The sequence below is a fragment of the Xenopus laevis genome, chromosome 5S (assembly GCF_017654675.1).
Source record: "Xenopus laevis strain J_2021 chromosome 5S, Xenopus_laevis_v10.1, whole genome shotgun sequence".
NCBI lineage: Eukaryota > Metazoa > Chordata > Amphibia > Anura > Pipidae > Xenopus > Xenopus laevis.
The window spans coordinates 119,097,367-119,125,208 of NC_054380.1; the positions used below are offsets into that span (position 1 = coordinate 119,097,367).

At 36.1% G+C, this 27,842-nt stretch overlaps 1 protein-coding gene across 1 annotated transcript; it reads right to left on the reverse strand.

Annotated features, from left to right (window-relative positions):
* Positions 1–1,304: 1,304 nt before the first annotated feature.
* Positions 1,305–27,484, reverse strand: LOC108717485 (alpha-1,4-N-acetylglucosaminyltransferase). The gene is made up of 3 exons (XM_041565009.1): positions 27,398–27,484; positions 21,471–21,955; positions 1,305–2,524 (listed from the first exon to the last, which is right to left on the reverse strand). Exons 2-3 carry the CDS (start codon positions 21,933–21,935, stop codon positions 1,937–1,939), a joined length of 1,053 nt encoding a protein of 350 aa, XP_041420943.1. The 5' UTR covers positions 21,936–21,955; positions 27,398–27,484; the 3' UTR covers positions 1,305–1,936.
* Positions 27,485–27,842: the final 358 nt, after the last annotated feature.

The window sequence follows — 27,842 nt, forward strand, 5'->3', positions numbered from 1 at the left end:
GAGAGCCCTTAATTATAACAAGTTTGGAACCCTGGGACGCAATGCTGTATATAAGGAGACACTTATTATTACATGATGTAATATACACGGAGACGAATACAAAGTAATAATTGACACTACATTTTGTTAAGCAAGTTTATTTGTTTATTGATATGACTATTTCATTATGTTTATTTACATGTCAATGTGGCATTGTATCTTTCTGTAATATGTTTTCATGTAATGTAATATTTCTCCTCTGTGTAGGAGAACACACGCATTTTATAAAGAAAAATTGCAATGTCTTGTCAATATTGATTGATAATAAAAAAAGTTTTGAAAGAAAAAGCTAAATAACTCAAAAATCACAAATAATAAAAAATGAAAACCAACTGCATATTGTCTCCGAATTTCACTCTCTATATCATACTAAGGGGGTTGAGGATGGAAAAAGTCAGAATCCGAAAATCCGGCATCTCAGACCTGCTGAGGTTGTATATAAGTCAAAGGGAGAAGTCCCAAAGATTTCCTGATCTGTGGTGGATTTCGTGCAATAATCCGAAGATTTTGTGGTTTTTGGGCAAAAATCTGAAAAAAATCAGGTGTTAAATCTGAAAAATTTGTATAATTTGAATTTTTCAAGAATTTTTTGAGTTCTTTCACACACAAGAAATTTTCGGGAAAATGTATTGATAAAGAAGGGGAAATAGCCTGTGCGAATTTGGTCGGAGTAGATTTTGAGACATAACCCCCTAAGAGTAAACTCAAGGGTGAACATCATATTTTCAAAAACTTGAATCCATTTTGTGAATGTGGTGGTTTTGTACAATTTTAATAGAATTAACATTTTGGTGTCGGACGACATATAAAATAATTGTGAAAATGTTGTTTAATGATTTTATGACATAAACAAACAATTCAACTCCTAATATGGTAAAAGTGATTGTGAATTTAATTTCTCTTTTTTTACAAGAATAAGGGTCCCTAAGTGAGTAAAAAATAATACATTCAACACCTCACTTTTAAATAATAAACAAGTAATAAACATAAAAGTTGGAATTTAGATTTTCCCAGGATTTTGCACGAATACTTCATAAAAATTCCCTTGAGATACCTATCTATTAAAATAAGAATAAAGTGTTTTCTCAATTATTAGCCTCAAAAAGATGCTTTATTTGTTTAAAGCAATACTAACACATTCCTATAAAAATCATAGGAACGTGTCTGTATCAAGCAGTTGCTGCACCCGGAATATTTTCCCTCAAAGCCCCCCTCAGTGATGGGCGAATAAATTCGATGCGAATTTCCACATTTCGCCACTGGTGAATAAAGTTGCGAATCTCCTGTGAAAATTTGCCAGCGTCAAAATATTTTGGATGCACATCTGAAAAGTTGCTTGTATCAAAATCGCCGCGCGCCAACAATATTCAGACGCCCATTGCGTTTAAAGCTAGCGCCAAAATTTACGCGAGCGGCAAAATTTACTCTGGCGTCAATTTTTGAGTTTCATGATTTTTTCATGATTTTTTTGCTGTTTCCCGAATTTCTTGAATTTTTCGAAGTATCGCGAATTTTGCTAGAAATTCTCGAACTTTTCAGCGAAGCGAAACAGCACAAATTCGCCCATCACTATTCACAATGTAAGACATGCAGTGTAAATCCCTCTGAAAACAGAAGGCATTCACATGCCTCATGCTACACACATAACACTGCCTTCATAGAACAAAATGAGATTTCAACTGTCACATAAGGCAGAGCTGTGAGTCCCATTGTTGGGCAGTAAACTTTAGAAGCTTTCTGGGAGTCAGACACAATGCTAGATGGTAGTCTTGGAATTCCTTCATGCAGGCATGAACATTTTCATCAAATGGTTGTCGTCACAGAACAGGGCAAGTTCAACAGGTCACAGGTTTCCATCTTTACTTACTGTATATAGTAAATATGTTTTAATAAATAACTAACCATAAATTGACTGATTCCTTTCAAGAGCACCATAGGTTGTGGGACAATACTGTTTGTATAGATGTTCTATCAGTGTGTTACTTCCAGGAACCATACTTTTCTTTTTTTGATTTAAAAAATTCCACAGATGCAAGGCATAAGAATCATTGAAAGTTTGCACATTTTGCCAGACTTCATAATATCTTCTCCAGGCTGGATATGGAATAGGATAGAACCTCTGAGGATGTAAAAAAGAAATGTTTCCACATTTAACATCCTCTGTAGATTTAAATTGAGGAATGACACAAAACTGATTTAGAATGCGGGTAAAAAGTTGTGGACCCTGATGCCCCCAGATTGCTCCATTATAATTCTGCACAAAGTTTTCCATGCTTTTCCAGGAAAAAATGTGGTGAGTCATTAATCCAAAAACACCATTACTTGAATACTGAGGGGATTCAGCTGCAAGAAAGTTCACATCTGGGATGGGCCGCATTGATATAATGTCAGAATCCATATAAATGCCACCATGTTTCCAAATGAGGGCTAACCTGCATCCATCTGAACTTACATGAGTCCAATATCTTTCGAATTTAGGATTTACCTACATATGAAGAGAATAATAACAGTATTGAGTGTAAGCATAGAAATTACATTATTTTAACCAAAAACATTTTTAGCAAATGCTCAGATAATTTATGTCACAGCAATATAGAAAAAGTTATAGCCCTACAAATATTGAATTAATCTTAAAATAAGTATTTTGCATTCTGTAGCCTCTGTAAGATTTTAAGACAAAAAGAGTGAAACAATATGTTCTTTCAAAGGTAATAATGAAAATGTCGAATTTATTTGAACGTTAACGAATAACGTTAATGATTACGTTTTTCAATATACATTTAAAAGTCTGGGTACCCTCAAATCTACACTCTACACACTGGCCAAATACCCAGTAGTAATAACCTTTTATACTTCTATCATAACTCAAATTTATATTGTCTTGTATGTCCTGCAAAGGAAATACCAAGACAAAGGGAGAGAGGACATTACACTATAATGAATAATTTTCATAAAGTTTAGACATTTTTTGAAAAATAGTTAACCAACATTTACATACACAAAATTGATGGTACAATATTTTCATTAACATAAATTTCACATAATTAACCAGCTCAGTCTGTGTATCTTAAAACATTTTCAAATCCATAGCACGGAAGGAACTGTCTTTAAATATTTCTTCTTATATAAATAGGTAAGGGTTTTGTTGCCTATATGAAGTGAAGAGAACCGCCTATCTGTGACGGTAATAGTCTGTATAAAGGGACTAATAATATAAAATGTCAATTACACCAACATTTCACTAATATGCAGAGACTGACCTAAGCTAGATGTGTGATGGAGGATAAATGATGGTCCTATAAAGTAATACAAAATTGTGCTCATATAATATCAAGGCCCTGCTACCAGAGGTCAAAGGGCTAACATCAGTTAGGACACGAGGTAGGACTGTAGCTACAGAACTGCACATACTTCCTGTCTACAGTCGGTGGAGATAGACCACAAGGCTTGCGATAGTTGGGCTCAGGAAACCATTATCTTGAGCAACATGTTTTCCAAAAATGCTTGCACCTGCTCAGATGGAAAGAGTGTCTTGGCCATTTAAGGAAAATCTGAGTACCCCCTTTTTTTTTATAGTAAATGCTCTGTAAAAGGTATAAAAACTTTTAACCATGTGTGGCTTTGGAAGCCCTAGGGGGTTATTAATCAAAGTTCGAATTTATCTCAATATTTTCTGCTACAAACTCCAATCAAATCTGCTCAGGTTTTTTACGCTTATTTATTACTACATTTTCCTGAAATTTGCTTTGCAGGGAAAAAAATCTGATTTCTCATCCGTTTTTCACGGTTTTTTTCGGATTTTTCATCCAAAAACTCAAATTTTTTCCCGAAAACTCAGAAAACTTTGGGGTATTGCACAAATCCCAGCGCACATAAAAAAAACATTGGGACTTCTCCCATTAACTTATATGCAACCTCGACAGGTCTGAGATGCCACATTTTCTGATTCAGACTTTTCCATCCTCAGGGTTTAATAAATTCCAAAAAATTGGTGATTTTTCTCTGAGTTTTGCTTTGTAACGAGGTCCTGGTAAATAAATTGCCAACATAATTTACTATTAAAGCAAAGTCCTACAAACTACTACAAAATAAAAATAAATAATTTAGTTAATAAGTATACAAAAAGAGTAGGAATTTAGGCACGTGGTGCTTATTTTTTTTCCTCAGTCTATATTTTTTTTATAGTTATAAACCATTAATTTATGAAGACCAAAAACATTTTGTTAATTTAAGAAACAGTCCAATATTTAAAAAAATCTTTTTTTTCCAAAGTCAAATCAAATATGGCATTTTAAATAAAATATTGTAATAACTATTTATACACACCCCTTGTGCTTCTACTGAGGAACAGTCTATTAGTATTTTTTTGAGGGTACTCTCCTTCCCCCCTACCTTTCCCAACATATGGCACCTAAACTATACAGTGGGCACATGTATAGGGCAAAATAACAACTCTATTTTATTTTATGAAGGCCCACTCACCGCCGCGCCTCTGGCCTCTGCGTTGTGTTGCTGCTCTGGTGTCCTGCAATACACTGCCTTAGGGCAGGCGCGGCGCACATTCCAGGTTTTCTGTGCACAATCACGCTGGCGTGATTGCATCATTGCGCAATGGCGCAAAATTCAAATGGTTTAAAAGGCGCATTGGGAGGGCTGCCATATTTGTATGGCCGTCGAGCGTCAACATTATTCGGACACCCATTGACTTTAACGTTGTCAAAATTGACACGAGCGTCAAAATTTGAGTTTCTTGAATTTTTCGCCATTTCGTGAATTGATACTTACCGTATATACTCGAGTATGAGCCGATCTGAGTATAAGCCGAGGTACCTAATTTTACCTACGAAAACTGGGAAAACTTATTGACTCTAGTATAAGCCTAGACACAACTACAGCCCTGTCTCCCAGCAGCGCACCTTCTGCCAAAGAGACTCCCCCAGCGATCAACCGGACTTCTTTGCAAAGTTGATGGTGACAGAGAATTGTGCAGAGAGTGCTGTGTGATATTGCGATCACTGTTAATCTTTTGTATAACCAACAGATGGCGCTGTGTGATATTGCAGTCACTGTTATTCTTTGATATAACCAACAGATGGCGCTGTGTGATATTGCAATTACTGTTATTCTTTGATATAACCAACAGATGGCGCTGTGTGATATTGCAGTTACTGTTATTCTTTGATATAACCAACAGATGGCGCTGTGTGATATTGCAGTCACTGTTATTCTTTCATATAACCAACAGAGGGCGCACTGTTATTCTTTCATAAAACCAACAGAAGGCATTGTGGGATATTGCAGTCTCTCCCCAAGTGAACTGTTGATATAGGAATTATTAAAAGTGACTGCAATCTCAGCTACTGCCCGCTGACCCGAGTATAAGCCGAGGTAGACTTTTTCAGTACATTTTGGATGCTGAAAAACTCGGCTTATACTCGGGTATATACGGTACTTACAAAAAAAAAGATCAACATGACCTATAGGTAACTTTTACCCATTAATATTTAGTAGTTTTTTAGTGTTAGTATCATTTTAAGGGCATTTGGTATTTGTAGTTGAGGGAAATTAAGAAGTTATTTATTAGGTCCATTATTTGTATATTTATATATTTATTATGTATAGGCTACTGATATAGCTCTTTCTAAGAGGTGGGGGCAATTTATTTATGCATTTATGGGATTCTTCAACCAAAATTTTGCTCATGTAACTTTGTGCCTGGAGAAAGGCAAGTAAGTTACTAGAAAGTATCAGGTATTTTAGTTTAGCCTGTGCAAACGTTAAGTATTTTTTCTTTGTGTCATCTGTGAGATCTGTAATATCGCATAATACACACTCATAAGGGTGTATATCATGAACTTCCTGGAATCCTTCATTTCATATTAGGGGAAAAAAGGGAGTGGTGACTTTTTATATCCAATTGTTTTTGTACAATGTGCAATGTTTGCCAAACTGTACAGATCAGAGGATTATCTATGCAATTATCTGCCAATTACTGGTTATGTTAATGTAAAAAATAGACTGGATGGATAAAAATTATGAACTGTGCATCACAATCATCCATCAGGACCAAAATCAATGCAGCCAAGTTGTATTTACTAATATCCAGTTGTATCCAGCTCTATTTTGTGATTGCTATAATTTAAATAATCTTATAGTTTTAATAAACTTGATACTTTTTGTTCCAAAAAGTTGCCATAACACCAGCAATGCCATTTGTAAATTGAAATTCATGGGAAGTGAGAATAGATGGCAACATTGACTGTAGCCTATTCACCATTATTTTTGTTAAAAGTTTTAAATCCACAGTAGGGTAGGGCAATGGGAAAGGAAGAAAAATTGCAATCTCTATCAGTTTTTAGGATGAGGATTATATAGGCTTCGGTAAACCCAGGGGATGTTATGCATTTGGGAAAATGTTATTATATACATTAGGTCTTTCAGTATAAGGCCATGGTATGCCGGAAGAATCTTGTAATATTCGCTTGTGAATCTGTCTGGGCCACGAGCCTTGCCAAGAGGCAAAGATTTTATAGATTTGATGCTTCAGTGAGTGAATTCAATAGCTCTATGTATTGAGTCAGTTTAGCTGTGTCTAAGAAATCATAGACCTGTACTTGTAGGTCTTCAGTTCCAGAATATAATATAAAAATTGTGGAAGGTTTTCTTAATTTCTCATGAGTGTCGTTATGTGATTGGGTTCCTTAGTCTTAGAACAGGCTTGTGTTGTGACAAATTTTCTACCATGCTGGATAACAACCTCCAGGACCAGTCTCCTCATCTAAAGTATTTATTTCTTGTATAATCAAGTGAAATTTAAGCATTTTTATAAAGGTTTCAAAGACTGTTTTTGCTTCCATATAGCCTGCACAACAGAGGTTTTGAAGACCTCAACAATAGTTAATACTTTCCAGTAGAAGTCTGAAGAAGTGTAAAATAATGGCAAAAAATCTGGTGTTCGCGTGGTGTAGAATATCACACAAGTTCACTATTTATTTTATACAACGTTTTTACACCAGACTAATTTTGTTTTACACAACATAATAAATAGACTCCTAAGATTATTAGGGTTCATTGCAGAGATGCAATATACAATAGTTCAAAAGACTGCGATTTGAATGTTGTGGTGCTCTATCTGGAAACCTTGCTGCATAAATGGGTTTCAATATTCCATGTGAAAAATAAAAGATCAGATGGCACACACTTCAGCATTTGTGCTACAAATTCAGTGGTTTATTTGAGATCTCCACACGACGTTTCAGAGGTACGACCTCCGCTCTCATACGTGTAGTCCAACACACAGGTGTATCAAGGTACGGGGGGTGGAACACTCCTCCAATTATATATCATTATACAAAAATGTTGCAGTTTATTATACATTATATTGTATCATTATTGTATCACAATACCTGAATAGTGACAAATGGTGAGAAACAGTGTTCAATGGTGACTTTTTTTGAAGATTATGTCCATATTACTGTTGGAAAATTAGTATGTTTCATCGTGTGACTATGAAATAAAAATAACATTGATTAACTAAAAACATCCCGACTTGGGGACATATTAAGTCACTATTAATTCAAATTACAAAAGAATATCCATCACAAGTTGTTACCCAACTTAGATACAATATAATGTATAATACACTGCAACATTTTTGTATAATGATATATAATTGGTAGGGATGCACCGAATCCACTATTTTGGATTCGGCCGAACCCCCGAATCCTTTGTAAAAGATTTGGCCGAATACCGATCCGAATCCGAACCCTAATTTGCATATGCAAATTATGGGTGGGAAGGGGAAAACATTTTTACTTCCTTGTTTTGTGCTGAAAAGTCACGCGATTTCCCTCCTCACCCCTAATTTGCATATGCAAATTAGGATTCAGATTCGGTTCGGCTGAGCCGAATCCTGCTGAAAAAGGCCGAATCCTGGTCAAATCCCGAACCAAATCCTGAATTCGGTGCATCCCTAATAATTGGATGCACTTAGTGATGTTACTTAATTAGAGGGGAGGAGTATTCCAACCCCGTACCTTGATATACCTGTGTGTTGGATTACACGTATGAGAGCACTTGAGAAAGGAGGTTGTACCTATAGTTTTTTTAAATTTCCCATATGCCATTGGTATTAGTCCCTACCATATTCCATAAAAATTACATTAATATAGTCTTTCGCTATTTATGCTATTTGACCCCTAATTAATAAATTCATTAGCCTGCCTGAACTTTAGTAACCCTTTCCAGATAATGATGAACACAAATCTTTCTATTTGCCTCCTCTTAGCTGACCTGTCTAAGAACTGATGTATTTAGGGCAGATTTATTAGGGGTCGAATTGAAAATTCGAATTAGAATTTTCGTTTTTTTTAGGTTAGAACTACATGTGACTTTGGTGTGTTTTCAGTGGATCCGACGCGCTGCGCCAAAATGCGGGCATCAAATCATATGAGACGGAGAATAAGGTAAGAAATAGCAATGTGCATGGTGTTGCAGCGTTTATCCAGCATGACACGCCGGAAACGCTCTGAAGTCGCCCATGTAGTTCTACCCTTATGGTCAAAACTGTGAGATTCGACTAGGGAATTATCCAAACTCGATTCGAGTTTTTTTAAAAAATTTGAATTAGATTTTCAAGATTTATCATACTCTAGCCCTTTAAGAATTCACCTAACACCACCTGAATTCTTGTATAAGTCAATGGGAGAGGTCTGGTGACCAATTTGGAGATGTTTGTAGCCTTCTTGATATTTTCAAGTTTTCGGATTGGTAAAATTAGTCAGAGTTTTCCGAGTTATTAATTTTTTTTAATAAATAACCCCCAATCGAATTTTGAGTAAAATCTAATTCAAAAATTGAAAATCGAAATTCGACCTTTGATAAATGTGCCTCTTCATGTTTAGCCTATCCCCCATTTAATAGAAGATGCTAAGTTTGCCCAGGAGCAATAACCAACAGAAACCAAAAGTTTTTGCAGTGAATTTCCGCATTTCGCCGCATGCAAATTAATTAATTGCGGGCTCCATTCGCCCACGAAACATCCGCTGCATCAAAAAATTTACGTTTGCATCAAAATTGATGGTCGCGTCAAAATTATTTTGACATGCATTGACTTCAATGCTTTTCGCAAATTTTTTGCTGTTTGGCGAATTTTGTGGTAAATTCGCCCATCACCAGTTACTGCGCCTATTGAGAGGATTGTCTGTGAACATAACAGGAAGGTCTGACAAAATTTCAACTAGTGACTGAGAAGTTACTCATAAATTACTTGTAAATGAACGGAGCATAGGATATTAGTTCATTAAGTCCATGCGGGGTTAAAGGAAAACTATACCCCCAAAATGAACACTTAAGCAACAGATAGTTCATATCATATTAAGTGGCATATTAAAGAATCTTACAAACTGGAATATATATTTAAGTAAATATTGCCCTTTTACATCTCGTGCCTTGAGCCACCATTTCGTGATGGTCTCTGTGCTGTCTCAGAGTTCACCTGACCAGAAATACTTCAACTCTAGGGGGCCGATTCACTAACTTCGAGTGAAGGATTCGAAGTAAAAAAACTTCGAATTTCGAAGTGTTTTTTGGGCTACTTCGACCATCGAATGGGCTACTTCAACCTTCGACTACGACTTCGACTTCGTATCGAAGGATTCGAACTAAAAATCGTTCGACTATTCGACCATTCGATAATCGAAGTACTGTCTCTTTAAAAAAAACTTCGACCCCCTAGTTCGCCATCTAAAACCTACCGAACTCAATGTTAGCCTATGGGGAAGGTCCCCATAGGCTTTCCTAAGTTTTTTTGGATATTCCTTCGATCAGTGGATTAAAATATTTCGAATCGAACGATTCGAAGGATTTAATCGTTTGATCGAAGGAATAATCCTTCGATCGTTCGATCGTACTATCTGTGCTAAATCCTTCGACTTCGATATTCGAAGTCGAAGGATTTTAATTCCCAGTCGAATATCGAGGGTTAATTAACCCTCGATATTCGACCCTTGGTGAATCGGCCCCAAACTGTAACAGGAAGAAGTGTGGAAGCAAAATACACAACTCTGTCTGTTAATTGGCTCATGTGACCTAACATGTATGGTTTGTTGGTATGTTTGAGAGTACAGTGAATCCTACGATCCCAGGGGGCGGCTCTTGTTTTTTAAAATGGCAATTTTCTATTTATGATTACCCAATGGCACATACTACTAGAAAAGTATATTATTATATTTATTTGCATGAAGCTGGGTTTACAAATGAGCTGTTTTATGCAATATCTTTTTATAGAGACCTACATTGTTTGGGGGGTATAGTTTTCCTTTAAGGTGTTAAGTCTGTGGATCCATCCATATATATATAGATAATAAAAAGCAAATTTTCTTCATCTACAATACAGTGAGTGCTGATCCTGCTTACTCTGTGTATGCATCCTTGATCATGCACCACTGGCAACATCACGATTTGAGTGCTGGCACTGTGGGATAATATATATATATATATATATATATATATATATATATATATATATATATATATATATATATATATATATATATATATATATATATATATATATATATAAAATTCAAGTACATTATTTTTGTTGGTTTGTGGGTCTAAAACAACATTTTAAAATCTGTGGAAAGGAGCTATAATGATTAAAAGGACTGTCTTTCTCATAAGACAATTATTCTTTATTTACAGAGAGAAAGCCTTATGAACAGATATCTATTTCTTTTTTTTTGCAAACCTTTGTTTATTGATTTTCAAAAAGTGAGGGAGAAAGGATACAGAAAGAAGAAAAAGGGGGGGGGACAAGGGAAGGGTAAATCATTGTTGACATATCCAATACAATCAGTACAGGGTAAATAGCAAGTAACATCTCAATGTTAGGACCGAGTGAACGTAGTACACATAAAATGAGAACAGTAGATCTTATATAAACCAAAGTGTACAGTACATGTAGGACTCTACAAGACAAGCCACTGAATATTCCAACATTAGACTATTCGGGAACTCCTTATCCAGTACTCCCCAAATGTGTCACCCAGGGCTCCCATACCTTTTTATAGTGGTCTGTGGTATTATTAAGTAGGCTCGTTATTTCCTCCAATTTCCTGGTTTCTTCTTATAAGTTCAGCCATTCTACTACTGAAGGGGAATTCAGCGATTTCCAGTTTTTAGGGATCAAAGCTAATGCTGCTTGCACTAGATATCGAGAGAGCTTATCGGTCAGCCAGGTTTGATTGTGCAGATCAATACAAAACAGCATGAGGGGTATTTCTAGGTGATGCAAATTTGTCCCCGTAATGATATGAATTGTTGAACATACTGTTTCCCAGAAGGAGGTGATGGAGGGGCAGGTAAACCAAATGTGTTTAAAAGAGCCTGAGTCTGAATTACACCTCCAACATAACTTAGAGGTACCTGGGAAAATCCTATGCAATTTCGTCGGTACGTGGTACCATCGGGTAGTAAGCTTGTACAGCATCTCACGGACCCTGATTGCCCTGGAAGATCTATGCAACCTCACTAATATACGTCTTCTCACCGGCTGAGATAGTACAACCTCCAGTTCCTTTTCCCAGGAATCAAAATGGTTAGGTTGGATTAAGGTTTTGCCCTGCTGCAGTATCTTGTACGAGAGTGAGAGTGGACGAGTTGGGAGTTTGTTAGTCTCTAATAAGCTTTCCCACGTAGTAGGGTGGTCATCTGTTGATTGTATGCCTAGAGTATCTAAGTAATGGTGTAGTTGCGTATAGCACCATTGGTCCCTAGGGTGCTTACCCCATATTCTCTGTATTGAAGCTAGGGAGACAATCCTACCGTCTCTGCAAAAATCCGTTAACTTGGTTTCCCTATCACCAAGCAAGCCCCATCTACCGAATGCTTTAGGATCCAAACTAGGGGGAAAATCAGGGTTGAGTAGAAGAGGTTGTTGGAGTCTTATTGTCCCAAATAAATTTATTAAACAGCCCTCTTAATTTAGAAAAAAATTGTTTGGGTATTTTTATCGGTAAGGTTTGGAAGTGGTACAAGATTTGCAGCATGATAGACATTTTGATAGCCTGGATTTTTCCAAACCAGGTAAGTCCTAATGTCTTCCAGGAATGTATCTGTTTGGTTAGTTTGGTAAGTAAAGGAGGGAAATTAGTCTGGTACAGTAAAGAAAGATCTGAAGTTATCTGCACACCCAGGTATTTTATTCCAACCGTGGGCCAGTGAAAGGGAAAATTGTGTTCAATTAGTGTCTTACAGGGGCTGGGTAAGTTGATATTCAGAGCTTCCGATTTGCTGGCATTTACTTTAAAATTTGAAAGTTTCCCAAACCGAGAAAGTAAAATCATAAGATTTGGGAGAGAAATCACAGGCCTAGTTATAAATAACATAAGATCTTCTGCAAAAGCAGCCATTTTATGTTCAGTAGTTCCCTCAACCAGCCCTGAGATATCATTGTTGTTTCTTATATTAGCCAACATAGTTTCCATGACCATAACAAATAACACAGGGGAGAGAGGGCATCCTTGTCTCGTGCCATTATGAATGCTAATCGTGGGAGAGAGGGTGCCATTGATGCAGACTCTGGCAGTGGGTTCTGAGTATAAAGCAAATATTCTATTAATTGTAGTAACACTGAATCCAAATCCTCTTAATGTCTGATATAGAAACTCCCAGAAAATCCTATCAAATGCCTTTTCGGCGTCAGTCGTTAAGAGTATGGAAGAGATCTGTTTCATTTTGGCATAATGGATGAGGGAGAATATTTTATAAGTGTTGTCCTTTCCCTCCCTTTTCGGGACGAAACCCGATTGATCTGGGTGTATCATGTGCGTTAACACTGTCTTACGCCTATTAGCTATAATTTTAGCGTATATTTTTAGGTCTACATTAATGAGAGAAATAGGCCTATAACTCCCGCAACTCTGTGGGTCTTTCCCTTGTTTATGTATCACTGTTATGTGGGCTTCCTTAGCTTGAGTTGGGAATTGACTACCACTGTCTATCGTGTTGCAATACCTATGCATATAGGGGAGTAATTCTGCAGAGAATACTTTGTAGTATAATGAATTGTAACCATCCGGGCCTGGGCTTTTATTCGTCGGAATGGATTTTAAAGTCTCCTCTATTTCTGCAACAGTAAAGGGTGCATAAATACGTTGACATTGGTGTTGCGTTAACTTTGGAAGATTAGCCTCCTGTATAAATTTCTCTATTTCAGACTGTAAAGAGGTGGATGGAGCCGAGTCATTTAATTTGTAGAGGGACTGGTAAAACGGATGGAAGCACTGAGCTATCTGGTGAGTCGAAAAGTATGTTTTTGGTCTTTCCCTTTAATGGAAGAGATAAAGGTGCTTGGTTCCAATCTCTTTAAAATATTGGCAAAATGTTTAGTGCTCTTATCTCCCAAATCATATGTCCTTTGCTTACATCTAAGATAGGCCCTGTAGGAATAATGGTCTAGGGTAGATTTCAGAAGTAGCCTTTTACCTTCTAATGCTTTCATCGTGCCTATAGCAATGGTTTGTTTGTGAGATTGTTCTAATATAGCGATCTCTTTCAATAACGTATGGATAGTTTTCTCTCTTTCCTTCTTAATTTTCGCACATAATGCTATGAGATGACCCCTCAGCATGCACTTATGAGTTTCCCACAATATAGCAGGGTTTGTTCCCGGAACATCATTATCCAAAAAGAAGTTCTCTACCATAGATCGTATTTGTGTCTTTGTGTTGTCATTTAATAGCATTGTACTATTGAATCTCCAATTAAACGCCATTTTAGTGGTATTTGGGATAGTCATTTGTACTACTACTGGCGAATGGTCAGAAAGAGTACCCTGAGCGATATTGGCAGCCTGACAGAACTGGAGCCATTTATGGGATATAAAGATATAATCAATCCTGGAGTAGCAAGAATATGTTTTTGAGTAATGAGAAAAATCTATACTGTGAGCATTAAGGCACCTCCAGACATCCACTAATTGTAGGTCCATTAAAGCTTTCTTCACCTTTTTAAGGCCCTTATAGGAAATGTGACATTTTTTGTTGGATGTATCAGATAATGGATTGAGTGGAACATTTAAATCACCTCCCAAATAGATAATACCTTCAGCAAATGAAGATAAGGTGGAGAGAAAATGGCATAAAAAGTGTACCTGATCTGAGTTGGGGGCATAAACATTGGCTACTGTGATTGTTGAGTTAGCCACCTTACCCTTTAACAACAAGTATCTGCCTTCAGAGTCTTTTTTCTGATCAGTGAGTACAAACGGCAGATCCTTGTGGATCAGCGTCATCACACCTGTGCTTTTTTTCACCGGATTATTGCTAGTAAACATTCTAGTATAGTATTTGGAGGAAAACTGAGGGACTTTATTGTCCTTAAAGTGGGTTTCTTGGATCAAAGCAATCTGAGCTCCTAATCTTTCACAGTCATGTAAAATTTGTGAACGTTTAATGGGCTCGTTCATACCGTTAACATTGTAACTAATAATTTTACATTCCATGTTAGAAGACATAAGTTGTTGGATCAAGATTACCAAATGTACACATGGTCCAAAAAAAAATAGAGCTAAATGTATTACTCACTATTACCGTTATCCCGGAAGGTAGGACAGAAGGGGGGGGAGAAGAAAACGGGTGAAAAATAGGGGGAACAAACCGTTCCCAACTGGCAGAACCAGAGGTGGGAAAGAAAACAGCCCAAATCTGGTTATCAATGCTGTTGGCCATCATAACTTGGGGGGAGAGATTGTCAGTCGAGAGGATACTAGGCTAGACTGTTAAGAAAACATGTGGTATGTCTGACCGTCGGCAGGCCAGACAGCCTAAATGTTGAAAAAGGGGGGGGGAATTTAAGGCAGGTAATCATGCAAACCAAAACATTTCAATAATATCAAAAAGAGAGAATAAAACATAAACTTATCAACCAGGTGACCCATAGAAATGTCCTCGTAGGTCCAATGAAGAAAGCGATATCAATAACAGTGTTCTATCGACATGACTCCGGAGAGGGGTAGAGACCGTAAACAAAGAGAAACCCTCTCTCAGCGAGGAGGTGCAGTCGGGGAAGCAAATCTCTCCCTAGAAGACATGTTCCTCTGTGTCCTCGGGGTCTGTCTGGGGGTACGTTGGGATGACCATCTTCCCTCCAACTCAAAATCTGGTGCCTGGGCCCGCGTGGTTTCTGTGGACCAACCCGGAAGGTGTATTTGAGGAAGTTGCAACTTTCTCAAGAAGTGAGGGGTATCCTCTGGGACTCGAAGAGCAGTTTGAGCGCCATCTTTCGAGACCATCAAGGCAAATGGAAACCCCCATCTATAGGCAATACTCTTTTCTCTGAGAACATCTGTGAGTGGTCGTAGAGCTTTTCGTTTCATTAATGTAGAACGGGACACATCTTGGAACAGTTTTATTGCGTTTTCCTCATAAGTCAAACTGCTGACATCTTTCGCCTTTTGGATGATGTCCTCTTTAAGTTTGAAACTATTTAGGCAGCACAACACATCCAGTGGGGCATTTAATGGGGCATCCTTCGGTTTCAGGACCCTATGGGCCCTTTCTATAGCAATGTCCGCTCCTGCATCCCTTGATAAGATGTTGTTAAAAATTTGTAATAGAGCAGGTTGGATCTCATCTGAGAGTACAGATTCAGGGAGGCCTCGAACCCTTATAGTATTGCGCCTGCTCCTATTCTCATTATCTTCCAATTGTCTCTGCATGTCAGTAATGATGCGAGCTTGAGCAGTCAACTGGGTATGGAAAAGTTTTTCATTATGGAGCAGTTTGTTTTGGTTAGTCTCAATGTCATCAGTACGGGACACAATGCTTACCATGTCACGTTTTATTTGCTGCAGCTCCTCCTTCAGTGAAGCTGTGACCTCCTGGAGCATGGATTTAAGCTCCGATCGAGATGGGAGAGCCAGGTAAGAGCGGATATTTGTCTCCTCTTCCGCATCACACTCTGGTTCAGTGGTATCCCTCTCTGCCATCGGCGCCATTTTGGAAGCCGCGCGGTCCGGCTTTTTCTTTACAAATAGCGGGGCTAAATCCTGTTGTGCCGATGTTTGCCTCCGCATTGGTGTCTGCTCCTTCTCCGCTCTCGTTTTGCCAGATTTCCCCATGATATACGGTGCGTATCAGGCCTCAACTGACGGCAGCCGTTCAGAGCTCCCTTAACATGCGGCCATTACTCTCGGCGGCAAGCCACGCCCCCCAACAGATATCTATTTCTATGGAGGCTAAAGCAAGACCTCAATTTTTACATTCCCCAATTTTGAGTTTTTACTTATTTTACAGTTTTATTTCTCTGATTTGGCATTTTCCTGGATTTTACACCATTATTTTCTGGTTAACCTGAAAAACAGGTGAAGAGTCTGCCTTTTTAGAAACTGCCGTAACACAGTTTCATTATTCCTCTTCACATGACATAGCAAAGATGTGAGATTGTTTATAAGCTGAAAACATAACCACAACTTAAATTAGGAAAATTGCCAGTAATGGAAAATACTGTATAAATTAAATGTAGATCATTCCTTAGGCAACCACACCTTAAACTCATTTATTGTAGAACATAAATTATAAACTTGGACGTGTTAACTATTAGGTGGTGGTTAAAATGAATATGTCTGAGGTCTTATTACAACATTATTTATATATGCAATAAATGGATAATAATGTTAGTATGTGTGAAGGTGAAAGTAGAACAGCAATAAAAAAATAGCAAAACTGAATAATATTTTTTAAATGTACTTTTGCTTCATGTTTTTTATGGGGTGATACACATAACACCTCATATGTTTGTGAAGCTTAAAAGAGTAACTCCAGCTGTATTTAAGTGCGGTATTACACAAAATTACTATTTAATTAGCAAGGTTAATTATAAGTGCCCTGATTTTTTTTTTGACCATGAATCAATGAGGTTTGCCAGTACACTATGTTCTGTGAGCACTTGGCAAAATGTCATTTTATAATTGTAGGTGCTAAATAGATGCTATGCCTTGTTAGTCTATATTTAAAAAATCTATGTCTATTTCTTTATGATTACAGAGGTCAAAAGATCGATAAAAATGAGACCTAAAGGCTAAAAGCCAGTACTAAGGTCTGGCTAAATAACATCACTTATTATTCAACCGATGATTTCTGCTACAGAAGTCAGGCAACCAATGAAGAGAAGAGCAAATGACAAACAAATCTAAAAACATTTACAAATAAATCTAAAAACATTTATGTTTTGTGGAAAATGCTTGATTTTTTTGTAAAGTAAACTTTGGTAATTATAAGCATGTATGTAAATTATTACCTAAGAATATATCTATGACTCATATAATCATGTGTTTAAAATATTGCAATGGCTACATGTGGAAAAGCACAAAACAGGTCAGGGCTGTGAAATAAAATGTTTCGAATTGCTCAACTAAGGTTATGTGAGTGCTTATCTTTAAAAAAAGAAATCCTACTTAAAATGTTGCTTCCTAAATCAATGACAAAGACCCTTTTGATTTATTGAATACTTAAATCTAAGCTAAAATTGAAAAGGCTTAGTTATTTGAATTAAAAAATTTTTTTTTGATTTTTAGAAATTTTTATTTCATTCAAATAAACTTGTTTTACAGAACTCGAATGTTTTCTTATTTCTTAAAAATTTGAATTTAAAAATGTAATCAGATTAAGAGAAACTCGAATGCATCAAATTTATATTCTCCTCATCATTTTCAGAGGTTAAAAAAACTCAAATCGAAAAAACATTTTAATTTTGCCTAGAACAACTCCCATTGACTACTCGTACACTTTTAAAACATAAAAAAATACTTCGAAATTCGAAGTATTTTTTATTCTATTCCTTCATTCGAGCTAAGTAAATGTGCCCCCTAATCTTCCATATAGCGAAGTCCCTAAACTGAAGTGTTAGATTCACATGTAACCCATGCTCTAGTGCATTAGCTGGTGAATTAACCCCGTATGGGCCAAATACAAAATGCATTAAAATCACTAAAAAGTCAATAAAACCAAAGCAATAAAAAGATTGCACTTGGGATTGGTGGTCATAATCACATAAATATGAAACTTTCTAAATGCAATCAATTAAAAATCCCTTACCGTTTTTCTTCACTTTTCTATTCTTCAGTATTCCTCTCTCAGCATCTGTTTCTCCTCATTCTTTCTTCATTCAGGAGCTGTGTGTCAGATTAATGATCCAATATATCTTATAGGGGGCTCCTTTTGCATAGAAGATGTATTAGAGCTCACTCTATTAAATCAACAGACATCATGTCTCTCTACATGCAGGATTTGTGCAAAAGGCAGTTATTTTGTTAGATTTTGTTTGTACTGGAATCAGTTATTTGAATGAGCTCTAATACATCTGCTAGGAAAGGGAGCTCTTCCTATAAGATATTTTGGATCATTCATCTGACATCCAACTGCATGAAGACAGAATGAAGAGAAATAGATGATGAAAGAGGAATAGTAAATATAAACTTGATAATTTCAAAAACAATGTAGAATTTTTAATTGATTGTATTTAGAAAGATTCTTACTTCAGTATGAGGATGCTTGTATTAAATTTTAATTTTCAAGATAGTTCAAGCAGTTATCAACCAGATCTTATTCCCTAATACCAGTATGGGATCTATGTTTGAAACCTGGGGTTTTCTGAATAAGGAATTTTCCCTTAATGTGGATCGCCATACATTTAGGGCCTTATTTATCAAAATCCGATATTTCTGATAATGTTGTTTAAAAAAGTCCTACCAAACTAGAAACCACGATTTGACCTTATTTATTATTTAAAAAGCACAATTTGATTGGATCCGGGTAAAACTCGATAAAATCTAGTAAAAATCTAGATTTTTTTTCCCGAATTACTAATCTTTTTCCCGAAAAGCCCGAATTTTTGGGATTTTTGTCCGAAAAGTCTAAAATAGTTGGGTTTTCGGGCTAATTCCAGAGCAGAGCACAGGAACTTCCAAATAGGATAGGGACCTCTCCCATACAACCTCGGTAACTCTGATATGCCAGATATTCAGATTGAGACTTTTCCATCCTTGGGGGTATAATAAATCTCGAAATATTTTAGTTTTTTATTTTCTTATTTTCTTTTTTGGCATTCAAACTTTAATAAATAACCCCCGTAGTCTGCTGAAATCATTTAAACATTGAATAAACCTAATAGAACTGTTCTGCTACCAATATGGTTTAATGCAGCTTAGTTATCATCAAGTGCAAGCTACTGTTTTATTATTACAGAAAAAAAAGGGAATAATTTATTTAAGGCACTGCCATCCAATAATTTAAAGCATTCTAGAAAATGGGTTTCTGGATAAGGGAACCAATACTTATAATGAAGAGCAAGAGCCTTACTAATTGTTTGCTAAAACACATCTTGTTGCTATGCATACTTGTGTTATAAATTTTTTTTGGTGAAGTTCAATTCACTCCTTTAACATTCTCAAGAGAGAAACTGCATTTACAAGATAAACTTTTTTTTGGATCTTAATCTGGGTTCCATATCCTGCTCATACAAGGTCCAGTCACTATTCTTTTTTGTTAAAGGCACATATTTAGACCACCAGCTCATGCAGAAATAATTACAGTCAAAATGCCAATATGGATGGAGCACTAAGCAGAGAATTTTCCATAATTGCTGGTGATAGAAGTGGTAAACAATAACACGTTCAACTGTTGAATACATTTCAAAATGCCTGCCATAGGTCTTACTATTACAGCTCCACCCAGCATATTGAATTTTCATATGATGCAAAAGGTTTCCAAGTTTCCTAAATGTTAATAAGACACTGACAAATCTGACACCCATCAGATGTTTGCTTTCAGAAAATCAGTAGATGTTACATGCTAGTAACTATGAATTACTACATCTAGTACTTTCTTTCTATCTTATATTTCAATGCAGTCATGGAGGTTTATTTGGTAAATGTTGGATTTGGATTGGAAAACCTCGATTGTCATTGAATTTATTAAAAGATATGAATGTAAAAAGTGCTAACAACAAAAACCACTGAATTATTCGGTAAAAAATATGAATACCTTGAAAAGCTCTAAAAATGTGTGTTTTTTGGACAATTCCAAGAAAAAGAATCTGAAATCCTCTAAGAGTCCGATATTATTAAAAATGGTCCAACAAGATCAGCGCAACTTCCATTGACTATAATACCTCGACCATTGTAGCTTGGCGAAGCTTGGTGTTAAAGGTTTTTGAGATATTTTTCCCTTTACGAATTACGATTTTTTTTTTTGAGCTATTTAGAAATACATGAAACCATGGATTTTTTTTTAAATTTGTGTAAAAAAATAGCAATTTGATTGTTAATAGATCGGCCCCCAAGTCCTAAGATAAAAGTTCCTTATTAGAAGGCTGAGAACTTCACAAATATTGACTAATGTCCCTTGGTGCCCCAGACTGCATAGAGACTACAGCAGGCAGAAAGGAAACATTGCTTTAGGTAACAGCTAATGGGCAGTAAAGGCAATGAGTTTTCACTAGCAAAATCTAAAGCAGGTGACATACTACTTAGGGTAATTTCCTAGAAATACACACAAGAAAAGCAGATTTACTAGATGTTAACACCAAAGACTAAAATTAAATTTTTTCACAAATTGTATTTTTTCTCTAAATAATTATTTTCTAGAAGATTTATTACATTTAAAAACCATGAAAAACTATTATACAAAACCTTTCCAAGTAAAAGCAGTTGAAGTCCTATAGAAGTTAATGGGATTTGCTCTGATCCTTTTGGACCTTTTCTTTAATCATTCAGACTTTTAGAGATTTTCAGATTTTTTTTTCTCTAGTAATTGTCTGAAAAACTGCAATCTTTGGTATAGTGCATCGTTCATTTTTTTTTTAAACATACTTTTTATATTTTCTGTTCTTTTCATAACTTTCATGGCATTCATGGTTTTCGAGAAAGTCAGTTTAAACCACTAAAATTTTATAAAGCTTTTATAAAGTTATAAAGTGTGTTATGTGTTTAGAGTGTGCATATGTGTTATAGCATAAACACTTTCAACTTTTTGCTGCAGAATTCTTGCATTCTATGGGTATATTTATCAAAGAGTGAAGTTCTCCACAGTGCTCTAGAGAGAAATTTCACCACTCTCCAAAGAGTATTTATCAATGGGTGAAAGTGAAAGTTCATCCTTTGATAAATACGCCTTTCAAAATCCCATAGAAATTAATGCAGAGTGGCGGTATTTCACTCTAGAGGACTCTAACTTCACTCTTTGATAACTATACCCCTATATTGCCAACTGCAGCTTGCCTTCATTCAATTTGCCTAGTATTTCCTTCTATAAGAGCCAGTAACCCTTCCATAGATTATCATACCACTACAATATTTATGGGGTTTCAAACAATACACTGGCATTGAGGTTTGCTTCTGTTTTGTAGCTATAAATACTTGCTCAACTTACCTTTTTATACCATGGCATGAGTGGTGTGTCACTGAATACTTTTTCCATTTGCAAAGGAAAAAAGTAGACATTATCAAAAGATGAAAGGGTAGGGAAATGATTGCGTGCTTTAAGTTCATCCTCCATTGTGTTTATGTCTGGTAAACCCTTCATAAAGAACACAACAGACCTATCCTTGTACACACGGGCTGCAGATTCAATAGCACATAATACCAAAGATGGTGGCTTCATTCTGTCAGTTGTCTCAATAAATATAATACCATTTCCCTTTTTTAGAACATCCATTGAGCTGATGGGAGAGAAACTGACATTTGTAGCCAGGTAAGTACTGCTGGAACTGGAGTTTTTGCTTCCTGGTAGAGGGTTGTATGCCGGAGTAGAGGGTTGTATGCCGGACTTTCTATAGAAGAATCCACAGGCCATCGATATAAGGAGTATGATACAAAATCTGAAGCCTTTTGACATTGTTTTAAAATGTGATCGGTCTGTAAATAGACAAAGTTGCTAATTAGTGGAAAGTTTTTGATGGAAACATTCAATCATCCAATTATAGGCATTTTCATTACTTAAGAATATTATAGGGAAAAGTGTATGCATTATTATTATCAAGCACAGGATACCTAGTAGATAACAGATATGTTCTGAAGATTCCTATTGTATACTATAAAGCTTATCTGTTATCTGCTGTGTATCCTGTGCCTTTTCTCATTTTTCAGCTTTGTATGGCTATCCCCATGGCTATATAATAGCTTGTTTATATCACCTATAGTAGAGTATCTAAAGCAAACACACCAGTTGTACCAGTTGCAGTGCAACCAGTACATTATATTTTCCTTACTTAACATTTTTTAGTGTTACTGTTCCTTTAAAATAAAAATGATATTTAACCTTAGTGCAGATATACAGGGTACACAGTTCTTGATTGCCACATTGTTAAAATATAGATTGTTTTAATGGATAATGTTTGCACTTTTTTTTACTATTTTGTAATTTAACGCTAATTTTTTTCGTCCATGTTACGTGTCCAAAAAAACATGCTTCCTTACCAGCAATTTATTGTCCAAAATAAATTTTATGATATTAATTATTATGTTATTACTGTTTTATGGGAGCCAGATTCAATTAGATGAGAAACTCTTATCTCCTAATCCAATTCCATAATTTTCCATATATCCTGATGCAATCGAGTGAGAAAAACTTTTAAAAATATCTTTTGTCTAGATAAGGGATTCCATAATAGATACTTCTTTCTTCTAAAGAATATGTAGGGCAGCTAAGAGGTGTTGAAGGCAAGATGAGGTAAATTACTACAGAGTTACTACATCTTACCTTCAGGCTGGTATTATAAATAGCCAAAATGCATCTTAACAAAATACCAATCTACTTGGCCTTCAGGCCTTTTTACTGATTCAGGTAAAGGTCATCAGGGGCGTTTCTAGAAAAACCAGCTAACAAGGCATTGCACTGACTATATTTCATTTGAATTAATCACTTTTCCATCAGAGCCACCCTGCCATTTATTTCCAATGTCCCCAGATTATCACCTATGAATACTATGGAAAGGACACAGTTGGTTTATATAATTTTTGTCTTCAATAACTCCCAGGAATCTCCCAGAAATGACAGGCCATTCATTTTTATTTGAGGGAAAGTTATTTTACTGGCATATGTTCAGTAGAGGAGTTTAAATTTTGTTGTTGGCATGTTAGAGCAATGTAGCATGGCAATATGCCCACACCATCACTAGAGTGAGCCATTATAATTTCTTTAATGCCCAATTCAAATATTATGTAACCTCCTCACATCTAAATGTACAGCCCAGTACCAATTATATTGTAATTCTCTGTACAAACAAGGCCTTTTGCCTGACAAAGCTCCAAGTATGTGCAGACAATAAAGATTACAAAATTTTCACATATTTGTTAGAAATGTATAGGAATTGATACTTGTATTGAGATTGCAAGCTCTCCTTAGTATTCATATTTTTCAACCCCTGCACATTTGTTGTGTACTTACAATACTTTAAACCTTCCCTTCATGTCTAGTTTAGTTTTCCAGCTTTATTGCTATTTTTCCCTTGGGCCTCCCCTCTATTGAGGTTCAATCTATAATGTGTAAAATTGTTGTACCCCAAGCAAATCAGTCTATGAATCCAAAACTTTTTTCATTTGATCAAGACTTCAGGCAAACCTAATACTTTAAGGTTCTCTAACTCTGTTATCAGCACCAATACGTACAAAGACAGCTGACTCATGCCCAGTCCCATTCAATAATTTGTCCCCCCAAGCCAAACCCTGGCACCAGTGAGACAATAAACTGATCACATGTAGCAATCATGTTTAGAATTTATTCTATCTGACTTCTCATAATTAACTCCCCTATAACCACATTATTCCTAGATCTGGACTGAGGTCTTTCCCCCTACTAGAGAGGCACTGGTTTTCTTTCTGTAAGGGAGAGCAGTCCCATTTAGGACTGTCATTAGTGATGGACGAATAAATTTGTCAGGCGCAAATTTGCGGCAAATTTCCACGTTTTGCCGCAGGTGAAAATTCACCAACAAAAAATCCCCTGCATCAAAAAACTTTGCGCATGCATCAGAATAGAATAAAAATTGACGCACGTTAAAATTATTTGGACGCCCATTGACTTGAATGCATTTGGATACATATAAAAATTGTTGCGGACGTCGAAATTGACGTGCATCAAAATAATTTTGACGCCTATTGACTTTAATGCGTTTCGCGACAAATTCACCCATCACTAACTGTCATGCCTGAGTTTATACTCCCATCATCCTTGTACAAACAGGCAATGCACAAATATAAGCTTGCCATCTTTTCCTCTTCCCCTTACCAGGCTTTCTAACTGTCATGAAGCAAACTACTCTTGTTTATCAACCATCAATTGATCTGAACCATTACTACTTCCTGCCCATGCTCTGTAACAAACAAGGGAAAGTTGCGCTCATCAATAATTTTTAAACCATAGCGGGGGTGCGCCCCTTAATGGTTTAAAAAAATTTAGCCTTGAAAGCAAGTAAGTTGCAGGTAAAACTTAGTCCCTGTGTAAAATGTATAATGAAGCAGTAGAATTCTCAATGAATCAGTTAAAAGTTGTGTAGGACTGGCCAGACCAGAAATGACTTAAATATATGGACGAACAGTCCATGTTTTTGTTTAAATGGGAGGATATTTTTTTGGTAGCTTAAGGCACAAAATGTCTCAATGTCTTACATATATTGATAATGAGTTGAGTAAAGATGACCTCTTGTATCAATCTATGCTCTGCTAAGAAAGCAGCAGGCTTTTCTTGATATCATTGATGCTTCTTGGTGTTGCAATTTTCTGCTTTAAGTCTTAAAGGGGCCCATTCACCAAGATCGAGTGAAGGATTCGAAGTAAAAAAACTTTGAATTTCGAAGTGTTTTTTGGGCTACTTTGACCATCGAATGGGCTACTTCGACCTTCGACTTCGACTTTGAATCGAAGGATTCGAACTAAAAATCGTTCGACTATTCGACCATTCGATAGTCGAAGTACTGTCTCTTTAAGAAAAAACTTTGACCCCCTAGTTCGCCACCTAAAAGCTACCGAACCCAATGTTAGCCTATGGGGAAGGTCCCCATAGGCTTGGCTATGTTTTTTTGGTTGAAGGATAATCCTTCGATCGTTGGATTAAAATCCTTCGAATCGTTCGATCGAACAATTATTCCTTCGATTGAACTATTTGCGCAAAAATCCTTCGACTTCGATATTCAAAGTCGAAGGATTTTAATTCCCAGTCGAATATCAAGGGTTAATTAATCCTCGATATTCGACCCTTGGTCAATTTGCCCCTTAAACTCATGCTTCCAGATTGGCAACATACTCACAATTGAGTTTCATGGAATTTCCATTACAAATATCCATACATATGGTAAATTGTGCAATATATGTCAAACCGTCAATCTTACTACACCTCGGGGCAGATTTATCAAGGGTCGAATTTCGAAGTTAAAAATACTTTGAAATTCGACCATCGAATTGAAATACTTTGAATATCGAAATCAACGTTTTTTTCATCGAATTTGGGTATCCTGCGGTTGAAGTAAAATCGTTCGATCTATCGCTGAAATACTTCGAATTGTTCGATTAGAAGGATTTCAGCGATCGATCGAACAATTTTACTTCGACTTCCAAAAACGTAGAAAAATGCTCTAGAAGTCCCCATAGGCTAACATAGCCCTTTGGCAGGTTTAATTTGGCGAAGTATTGGCGTTGAAGTTTTTTTAAAGAGACAGTACTTTGATTATCGAATGGTCGAATATTTGAACAATTTTACTTCTAATTGAATTCGAAGTCAAAGTCGTAGTATCCTATTCGATGGTCGAAGTATCCAAAAAATTACTTTGCATTTCTAATTTTTTTACTTCGAAAATTCCCTCGAATTCACTTCGACCCTTGAAAAATCTGCCCCCTCATTTCCCGAGAACAATGTTTGAGTCTCACAAACATTGTTCCATTACAGCAGGCACAACCGGACAGAAACGTGACTGGACAGAAACGTTCGAGTCACACAGTCTTTCATAACAGCAGTCACAACTGGACAGAAACGTAAATATCTCCGGGCTATATAAATGATGATTTTTACTATATGTCACAAAAGTTGATCTTACACTCAGCTGTGGCTGATAGTATTGTCTAGAAAATAATACTTCAACTGTCAAGTAGGAGCAAAGGCCACCTTATGAAAAAAGCAGTCAAATTTATTTTATTCAGAAGAAATGGGTCATTTATTAGGAACATTTTGATAGAATAAGTGCTTCCAAAAGTTGCAGAAATTCCATAAAATAGTCAAGGCACTAAATATCTAGACTAAACGAAAGTCTTAATAAAATAATGTGGCCACTCAACTAAGCTTGGTAAAAAGTTTTGGTTTACCAGTTTTATTTAGAAAGAAATACCATTTTTACACATCACGCATATATCTCTAAACATTACACAAATAGGTGATGATTGCTTTACTATGCAATGGGCAACTTACAAATCAACTTGATCCTGTTTACTAGTTTCATTGCTCCATTGGTTCCAGTATACAAGGAGCAGTTAGAGCTGCCCCTTGCGTTGAATGCAGCACTGCATTGAGAGTAAGCTCAACAAGTGTTTGCATGAGACACTACATTGTAGGCAAGTCTTTCATAAAGCAGGCTTGGGAGCACTGGGTGATGCAAGAGGCTAGATATACCTAAACTTACCACTGGCTTTTGGCAACCACAAAGTCAAGAATTCCCCTACTCTTGACAGCACTGCACTCTGCTTCTTTCAACTTTTAATCCAGTGCAAGGTGTAGAGAGCAGCCTGCAGAGACCATTTCCCTAGACATTTCTGCTACGTATGTGCATGAGCCCTAAGGCTCTTCTATCTTACCTACTGTTAGAAGAATGCATATATATAAAAATGATTGCAGTGTTTTAACAGGCATTAAAGTGTTAAACTAAATCTAAGATCTATATATGTATCTTCTAATCTTCTAATTTAGCCAATAAAACAGTAGGAAAGTCTCCTACTTTTCTATGTTTTCTTCCAAATCACAAATAAACAAATAAAACAGAAAACACAAATAAACAGAACAGACTGTGATTTAATAAAAATGAAAATAAAAAATGATAAAATATACTGTATGAATGAATGATTATGTGTGTATACCATTGAGAAATATGAACATTTAAATAATTTTAATAATTTTGCCCTTCATTTTCCATGTAACGCTTTGTCTCAAATAGCAAAAATACTATATGGGATGCTGCTTTGATTGCCTTTTCCTGCCCAACACCTTACTTAATCCTTTAAAGAGACAACCAGGACACCTTGAAAGTATTTTGAGAATGCAAACATAAATAAAAACACTTAATAAACCTTCAACATCCCTATAGAAGTCAGACTTACCGTGTTGATATTTTCAAAATCCCTTTTTAAATTGTTGAGCCACCACTATTAGACCAACATCTCTCAACAAAACATCACAATATCAACTGTATAAATGCAACAGTTGATCTTATATGCTTTGCAACATTACAATGAATATTGATAATGACATGCATGATTTATTCCAGCCTCACCTAATTATTCCTTTACATATTTTTATGTTAGTCAAACATTTATTTTGAGGTGTACCTGATCATGGCATTACATGTGTAATGTTGATGGATCCTCCCTGGTGAATATAGAGTGAAAGAATGAATTGTTTGTATGAGTATCTGTCCTCATCACTCTCTATATCATCCTTTCTTTTTCACTTGAATGCCTCTAGAAGTATTGATCAGTATGGGTTTATTTACAACCAAGACAATGTCAAACATATTCTAATGGCATGGGTATCAGGTTTGAAATT

Bases quoted from the DNA above. Each gene is read 5' to 3' on its own strand.
- LOC108717485 (XM_041565009.1), bottom strand. From the start codon at position 21,935: ATGTCAAAAGGCTTCAGATTTTGTATCATACTCCTTATATCGATGGCC. The intron at 2,525-21,470 runs GTAAGTTGAGCA...CTTCATATGTAG, and splicing joins TCATGCCATGGTATAAAAAG to GTAAATCCTAAATTCGAAAG.